Below are 9,332 nucleotides of genomic sequence, written 5' to 3'. Positions count from 1 at the left end.
GGATTTGCCGAACGCAAACCATTTCGCGATAAGTTGGAAGAAAATGCTGTCCGTTTTACTAGGCCCAGAGTCAATGCGTTAAGTATGGCAGTGATAATTGGGGGCTCTTATAAATGAGACGAATCAACAGTGCAAATGGATTGTAAACAACATTGGGGTAAACGACAAACCGCTTACAAACAAATGATCTCCATAAATTAAAACACCTTGCGAAGCTACGTATTTTCTGAAAATTTGAGCAAGGCATATTAAGTAGCTTTTGAAAAACGAACGTTAAAGGTGATAAGATTTTACAAAGAGTGTATGGCTTGGTGTCAAGCCTTACTTTTCTTTGTAATTTCACAGATTTGGAAAGCAAACTTCGGCAGCCCCAGACTGACATGTTTTTTAGCTTGTGTTGATCATCACATTCCACATGTCACAAGTAAGTACCCTAAGCCTGAATTAGATTTTTTTAGTGTGGGGTTAGGGCTAGGAGACCCTGGTTAGCTTATATTGTTTATATACAATTATCAGACTGACCTGAAGTTGTGACCTGTGACCTGTAAAAGGAACCTTCCGGTCGTAGCAGTGTTGTTTGATGTATGCTTACATGACGGTGCCTGGTAAGTACGACTGTAACACGAGGGAGATACTCTCAGTACTGAAGATCTGGGAACGAGGATTGGCGTGACCTGTTAAACTGACTACTGAAGCATGCTCCCTTGATCTCTGCTGCAAAGTACAACAACAACAACAACAACAACAATTGAGGACACAAATTACAAAGGGGCCTGATTATTGAGGTCACATCATAAATTCATGTTTCCACTTTCATTGAGCAACAAAAATTGCATATCTGAAACCTCTCTCGGCGCTTCACTCTTCTGCCGATTGGTCAATCCAGAAAAGACATTATATTTCAGGGGCACCCAACGACAGTTTTCTCTCAGGTCCCTTGAAACGCTATTTTAGGCTATCTGGAGTGCCTTTAAAGCTCTGTAGGTTCACGCTACAATATTTTTATCCGTTCGGTCATTCTAGGGCAACTTAAGTCTTTTCGATATTACTAGGGCATCTTTGTCCATTTCCCGAAAATCTTAGGTCTTATTTCCTTTCCGAAAATCTTAGCTGAACTTTTTTCGGTACTCGAAACGACATTTTTACCAGTCCGAAAACACTAGGCTTTAAGTTTTCCATACCAGGAAAGTTCGAAGACAAATTTCCCTTTAGAAAATTCAGGGCCGTACATAGCGCGGGGGCAGCGGGGGCAGAGGGGGCAGCTGCCCCCGCCAGGAAAACTCAATTTGTTTCCAACATCACACTGATCACAAGAAAATCGACTAATTGACTGAAAAAATATTCCTTCAATGTGAATTCCAAATAATTATTTTGGAAAATCTTTTGAGGCAAAAGCCAGTACCGGTTTTCTTATGAAAATAATGATTTTGTCAGTTTGGGTAGACTTTCTCAAAGTCGCTCGCTCGCTCGAGCTCTGACGATCGCGCTTCGCGCTCTCTAAGCTCGACTTGTAAGCAAGTCTACAGTTTGGGCTGCCTATGGTTTAGAATTTGGTGTGTAAATAAAGACTGACAAACCTACGCCACTTTCTGGCGCGTGTTTAAGCCTTTTTAAATCTAGCTTATACAAGTTTTTTTTTTTTAAGAGATCAACTGGTTTTAAAAGCCTGCGCTGCTCGCAAGTATTTGTAGCGGGTTTGGATTTAACCATCATATCTTCATCATCCGACAGGTCATTTGCGCCTAATGAATTTTGAGTTTCCTCTTTTGAATTCTCTTTGTTTTGAATATGACCTCTTATTCCGTGTGTTCAACGACTGTGTTTTTATGCCACATAGGACATTTTAGCTGGGTTTGGCTTGGCTCTTTTAAGTGCTTGATAGTTTTAACTGCCTTTCTTGTTGAGATTTGGCAATATTAGGACAGAAATTAATCATTGCTTGTATTATGCAATGATTATGAGCTTCATTCTGTAATTGTTGCAATGCCGGGCCCGGCTAGTGTTTGTCACAATTCAAGGAGTTGCGTTTCTTGGCACGGCTATTTGGTTCTCTATATAATCGTTGTAGCGTGTTATAGAGCTATGGAACGTGTCACAGTAACACTGAAAAGGCTTAAACTGTATTTTAATAACGACTGTGTTTTTCCAAATGCTTCGCTCCACTGATGTAGTGCGTTTGAATTGTGGAAGCTCAGTGATTTTCTCCCTTTGTTTACAGCAGTGCATCGACTGTGTTTTAAAATGAGAGACAATATTTGCTTCAAGCTAAACAAGACGTTAACTCCATAAAAAGTCATGACAATTTAAAACAAAAAGCATCGGTGTGTTTTTTTTTTTCTCTAAACGTCGTAGAGGCAACTTTCTGTGTAGGAGTGAAAACAAAATAAATGTCCAACTAGAAACCCTGTCTGCATACCGGGTAGACCCCTGTGAGGGGTGTGCGGAGTTTGCCCCCACAGACAAAAAATCCAAGGTACGGCCCTGAAATTGTAGGGAATTAAGGGCCTTCCGAACAGATAATTTACCGAAACGATCCGTTGGGTGCCCTTGATATTTGGGCTTTGCTGGACTACGAGCTGTCCCTTACTTTTCTTAGCTTACGATGAGCAAAGCGAGCAAACCACCCGTCTCCTTGCCTGAGGCAATTTTCGCGCGTGGTTGACTGGCTTTACTTTCCCTGTGAAAAGTAAGGGACGGCTCTGGCGTACTCTAGGTCTTTGCTTCTTCAGTTGATGACTGAGTTGGCGAGTTCAGCCGCATAGACATCTCCCCCCTATTTTAATACAGTCAACTCTCTCGTAAGCGACCACCCGTGGGGCACGACAATTAAAGTGGTCGCCTACGGGAAAGATCAACAAAATTAGCCCAATACTGGATTGATTAATTAATTACATAAAAGTATTACCTTATCAGCTAAAATTACGCAAATGGAAACTAATTTATTTGATTTTTTTCACATGCAACACTTTTCGGAAAAGTACACTGAGTAGTTGTCAATGTGTGTCATGCGTACTTGAACTCAGTAGTCCGGCCTAGCGTCATAAAAAATTGAACTTTTGTCACTTCTGAGTAATGAGTTTACTTACGAGCAGACGTGATTACGTTGGGTGGTCGCTTACCGGAAACAGAAAACAAAAAGATATGTCAAATTTCTGGCCAAAAAAGTGGTCGCGGTCCCTTAAGAAATTTGAGTGGTGGTTGCTTAGGAGAGAGCTCTTGAAACAGTATTTAACTGAGAAACAAAACGGTTGTTTACGAAGTGGTCGCTTACGAGGAAGTGGTCGCTATGAGAGAGTTGACCGATGAAGTTCATCACAAAGTTATCTACTCCGATGGATGATTCTACAAAAACTTTATAATCTTCTTAAATAAATACTGAATGGTACGAGCCTATTTCTTCCCTACAAACTGGAGGAGGCGTTTAAATTAACTTGGTCGTTTGTTGCAGTGCCGCTATCACTTTAAAAGGAATTTTTGTTATGTTAAAACATAACAAAAATTGCTAGCGTGACTTTAATTCCATATTCGCAGTAGGGGAACAGTCAGCACTATGTACTCACACAGACCTACTCAGTAGTTCGATTTAGCCAAGTGGCTTGGTGTGCTAAGCCACTTGGTTGCAACTTTTAAAAAAATGCATTTACCTCAACTATTTATACTACCGTGGGAATACCGGAGTATGTTTGGAAATCACACTGAACAAACACTAAAAATATACAGACGTGATATGCAGGCAGAAAAGCCTGATCTGTTGAATACGTGCCACTAATCAGGACAGGTCGACTGTTCCGGGTGACGAGTTTTTATCCCACAATAGAGATGTCACGGAAGTTGCGAGCAAAATCTCCAACATAGTCAATCAATACGCTTGCGTAATGAATGATATGCTAGAGTGAATATTTTAATAGACTCGACTTGGTGTTTTTTGAGTTACTTTAACCCGCTCAAACGTAACACTTTTGAATTCGATGTATTGTGTTTAAACTGGTAAGATTAATCTCAGAGAAGTAACGTTACACCGAATATTGGATGCGGAAATCGAGCCTAGATTTCTTAGGAAAGTTTGGATTCTACACAAATGGCTTGATTGCGATCGTATGGACTCGTTGCAAGTATTGTAGGCGCTACTATTGATTTGGTTTGTACCATGAGCGGGAATCAACTTCCGCGGCGCTCTATCATACTTTTTGTTTTGCTACAAGCAGTGTCTGACCTCGTACAAGCCGCGTTGCCACTCTGCACAAGCAGTACAAATGCTGACATAACATCACCGTGCAAATTTGTATCGGGGATTCATTCGTACACGAGCTTGACAATCAACACTGAGGTCTTCCTAGAGACGACATCGAGCTCTAGCCAACATTTCTTCAACGTCTCTCAGACGTTCAATATTCAAAGCAGCGCAGTTTTAATCCTTGATTATAACAAGGACAGCAGTAACAATCCAGGTGCTGGCGTAAGTGGAAACATTGGTAGCTCGGGCGGGAGCTACGGCGGGAGAGCTGGAGCTGCTCCTAGCACGCCACTGTCGACATCTCAAGCTGAAGCATACGGTAGCGCCTTCGTCGTTGCGCAGCCCGGGAGCTCGGGAGGCGGCAGCCCTAGTACGCGCGGAAAGGGGGGCGGATTTCTTAAAATCTACGCTCGCAAAGTCACAATCGATGGCACAGTGCAGGCAAATGGACAACGCGCACAACAGAATTCGAATGACGGAGGGGGAAGTGGTGGCGGAGTATCGATAGACTGCTTCGAAATCGGTGGTAGCGGTAGAGTACAGGCTTCGGGAGGCATGGGCAGTGGAAAGGGTGGTGGTGGTGGAGGGGGGAGGATTTCGATGGCATTTCAACACGGATCCTTCAGAGGACAAGTGGAAGCCTATGGCGGGAAACCAGGTAACTTCGAGAGCAAAATCTTTCTTCATACTGCATTCATTTTTCCGCATTTAAAATCAGTTTTTCCGTTATGTCCGATCGACTTCCTTTATCAAACTCAAAGAGCTGGGTAAACTTCGTTTAAATATTTGGCTGCGAAGAGTTAACGTCACGTAATTACAACGACAAATGAAAAGACCGCATTTAATATTCCTAATCTGTGACTTATAAACTTTTCTATTCAAGGCTATAAGCAAAAATGTCAACTTTCAAAGTTTACTCTTTTTCTGCAAGACGTGAAGCGTATATTAAAGCTAGCAAATTATTTCATGAAAAACTACTCTCGTGCAATGTTGGACTATTCAGCATATTGTCTTCTAAGGAAAACTGATTCTGTTTTGAATTTTTCTCGACTTATAACCTAACACTGATAAAGTCTTTGTTCAAGCCGATTAAATTAATAACTCAGTATCTTTTGGACATGCGAAACAGTTTATTTCGATTTTTCATGGATGACCGATTGCCTGCTCTTTGTGTAAACTAAGTTGTGAACTGATCCAGTAGAAAAACATACCAAGTTTCATAAATGTATCAATTTTGTTGATACTATGGGACGCGAAAGGGCAAAATCCAAAATCTGTCAAAAACAAACAACTTATTCATAATGCTTAGATCAAGGAATTTACGAAATGATTTTTGACACATCGGATTACCTTAACGTTTGTTCTCGCGTCGTAAACAAGCTGAGTGCCATTAATCGCCAATTTAGTTTCTGTAGTAAAACGTGCCGACGTACTATAACTCTTCATGTTTATCGTAATTTAATATTTCGGCCTCTTCTCTCAATAGACACCAATATCGTTTGAAAGCTTGAGGCGGCGTGGGCAGGGTCACTCTCACACCGCATAATTTATTACGAACACTCCTTTAACGCTTGGACAAAAGAACACGAGATTTGTTTTGATTCAGTGTTATTTATAACTTCAATTCGTTTATGAGCATACAGTTTCGATTGTGTTGTTCTTAAAATGATGTAATTACTCACCCGCAAAAGGCAATAGTTTCCGCTATTTCTTAATTGGCTATTATGATTAATACATTCCTAGAATCACACGCTAACTTCCCTTTTAATCTCTTGGCTAAACCTAGCTAACACTTGACTCCTGTCACCGTAAGGAATGCATTGTCATGCATGTTTGAATGTGAATCATTGTTGCGGTTTTCTGATGGCTGTAACAAGGACAAAGTGCTTGTTAAGCAGCCTATAGCTTGTCCGCGGTTCTCTCGAGTTTCCGTAAGAAGCAAATGACCGGATAATAATATCTGTAATATGCACGTACTCTTGATGAAGGTTAAAAGCTCCATTTCGTTTTGAAAAATAATATAACTGAAGCCGGCGTACACAGTGTTGTTTTTAGAGAGAAAGAGTGAGAGAGAAAAGCAAACCAACAAAATACATTAAGTGAACTGGTTTCACTCTTGCAAGCTTTTAAATCATTGGCTTTTCCGATTCTAGTTGTCGCTTGTCCCGTCTGCTTACTGATTTATAGCGCACGTGCTGTGTGATATACGCTCGCAGTCATCAAAATGATGACCTTTCGCACCAATTGCGTGCCGTTTTGAATGTGTACTGATACTGTCTGTATATTAAACTGGCAAATGGCCCTCGTTTTTAAAGCCTATATTGTATCAATTCAGTCCGGCAATTTATCGCTAAAGGGGAAAGCTTGGTGGATCATGTTCTTGCCACTGATGCCGTTCGAGCTGTTTACCTGTCCCAGCGTTTAATTTCCTCGTTTTAACCTTTCGTCGGTCCCTACTATCTGAGAACTTGGAATAGAGTAAAAAACCCATTCAATCTGCAACCCTAAATACAAGATACCTTGTTTTGTGACCCTCCGCAGTGTTTACTAAGAGCGCACTGAACCCAAGTCTCACATTCTGTTCAAGACTTTGGGAATATTTTTAAATATAAAACATTAAGTGAACTGGTTCGACTCTTACAGGAAAATGATCAGCAAATTACAAATCACATTGCATGTCTTAGTAAACATAAAAATGTTTGGTCCTACCAGTAATCTTAATTGAGAAGAGATACCACGTGTGAAGTGAACGGTGAGAGGTGACTTGGATTAGCCAGGTTATTCTCGTTTTCTTTTCTAAACGTTTTCCGTACAGACTCTGCCAAGCAAATGATTTCCAGTAGTTTGGACCACTTAAGTTTTGGACAATACTGTTGATTGAGACAATTACAGTGACGGAAGCCTAATGATTTGTCTACCCTTGAAAACGACATTGAGGGAGGGAACGGGGGAGAAAGAAAGGTTAATTCATAGCGATCTTTTCTTGGTTTTCTTCCAAAAGATGGAGAATACTAACTAACTCACTAACTAACTGACTAACTGACTGACCGACTGACTGACTGACTGACTGATTGACTGACTGGCTGACTGACTGACTGACTGACTGACTGACTGACTAACTAACTAACTAACTAACTAACTAACTAAACAAACTAACAAAGAAGTGACTTAAAGCAAAACGAGGACATTGATGTCAGACTAAAGTTCTTTCAAAATCTCTCATCACTCATGTTTTCTGTTGCAGAGAACGAAGTAAGCGCCCGCGGTGTAAGCGGAGGTCAATTGACCTCTTCTTCCAAAAGAAGTTACCAGGTCCCTTCATGGCCATCAAGTTACACGAGGTACTACGAACCCTCACACGGTCAACTGGGATACACAGGGGGAAAGGGAGGGTGGATGCCGGCAACCAATAATGTTGGCTCGGAATTTCTGGAGGTAAGGAAGACTTACAGCTGGAATATATTAATAGCTCTCCGTTTCATTAGACCTGCACCTTGCAAAGCTCTGTTGTCACTGGACTCTGATAATCCTCAGCTGCATTGTTTTTTAGGGTTGGGAACATTGTTCTTTTGTTCGTTCTTTTGTTCTCTCGACCAACCGTGTAAGCCGTTGCAAACGGTGTAGGTCTCTTCCTCCGTTATATTGAAGCCCACTTCAATTTGCCTTTGTATATCCATTCTTCGGAGTCACATAGGAATTTATCAATCGATACGAAACAGAATGATAATAGTAATGCTGATGATCATGATGATAATGATAACGGTAGGATAATAATGACAAGAGATCATGACTTGATTCATTTTCTAGTTTTAAAGGCTGCTTTCCAAAACATCACACCAGTATCAAAAGTTTTGCGATGGCTCGATCATTTACTTTGATCAGTTCCCGATGCCGATACGAGTGATCGGAAACACAACGCTCGAAATAGAAACGTTTCTATCTTTACGCCTTGTTTGTGACGATTTACACTGCAACCTCGAAGAAAGGACTTCGGTTCATTTTTAGCCGCGCGAACTTATACACAACTCAAATTAATTTTAAAAATATTGATTTTACACTTCCTTCTTGCTCGACTTCAATCCTGAGATTGCAAAAGTATAATCCTTTAAATTTTCCAGCTCTTGGTTTACTCATACTTCAAATTTTCGAGAACTGTTTGACGTTCAAATTTTACTGTTTTTTTCCCATACACGTAGTGTTTCGAGCCCTGTTATATCATTTTGAAAATGCCGGATTTTACTACCATAATAATGATTAATTTGCCACTTATTTCATCAGGCTAGGCTATCCAGTGAGATTTACATAACACACGTGGCTACTCAGGGGCGCTATGGAGGATCGGAGTACACCAGAACGTACTCACTTAAGTACCTGGATCCTTACACTTCATCATGGAGGGATGTTAAGGTAATGCTAATGTACCAATGCATTATTGCGAGTCGAATAATGTGCCTGAGCATTTGGCCTGGGAATGAGACTGGCCGTCGCTTTCGGTCCATTACGGGTCTTACAGGCTCTTTGGCCAAAGAGTCTGAAGACTCTGGGTACAAGATTGGAGGAAACGTCAATGAAAACGGTCACATAGATCTACATTTCTACTTTATGATTATTTCAACCCGTTCAACTTGCACAATGTGAACGAATTTATTAAGGGACATAAGCAGTAGCAACGTACGGCATTCAAGTACAGAAAGAGAAATAAGAACATATCGTCGTGTTTCTGCTTTCTATGTTTGTCAACCAATCATATTTCATCTTTTTCATTAGTATATTATTTTGTAGCTCCTGAAGAAGGTTGGTTTTGTCCAACCGAAATACCGGGCAATACAATTACCCTTTTTCAACTTGGACATATCTTTCCAAAGGTCGCATATTTGTACAAATCAAGCTATTAGCACACATTCTCCAATGTCATTTCTGTCACGTTTCCGTCACACAACGCCCACAAATGACGCTCGCACAAACATGGCGGCAATGGATCACGAACTGGATTTCTATACTGAGCTGCTGTGCTTTTATTCCAAAAGAATGGTCGTTCTATTGGGATCAGATGGCTTTTACTGGTATTGCGACACGTAAATAATTGCTAACTTCCTGA

General features: G+C 40.8%; 1 protein-coding gene across 1 annotated transcript in view; it reads left to right on the top strand.

The window, feature by feature from the left end:
• Window positions 1–3,931: 3,931 nt before the first annotated feature.
• LOC146458394 (uncharacterized) overlaps window positions 3,932–9,332 on the top strand; it is a 125,707-nt gene continuing 120,306 nt past the window's right edge. Inside the window, exons 1-3 of the mRNA XM_085090786.1 lie at window positions 3,932–4,892; window positions 7,479–7,669; window positions 8,513–8,641. Of these exons, the coding sequence (XP_084946912.1) occupies window positions 4,148–4,892; window positions 7,479–7,669; window positions 8,513–8,641 (1,065 nt within the window). The 5' untranslated portion in view covers window positions 3,932–4,147. The remainder of the gene's footprint in view (window positions 4,893–7,478; window positions 7,670–8,512; window positions 8,642–9,332) is intronic.

Source organism: Pavona decussata, unplaced genomic scaffold (genome assembly GCF_977016875.1).
Source record: "Pavona decussata unplaced genomic scaffold, jaPavDecu1.1 SCAFFOLD_233, whole genome shotgun sequence".
Lineage (NCBI taxonomy): Eukaryota > Metazoa > Cnidaria > Anthozoa > Scleractinia > Agariciidae > Pavona > Pavona decussata.
The sequence above is the reverse complement of the archived record's forward strand: the minus strand, read 5'-3'. Positions and strand labels throughout refer to the sequence as shown.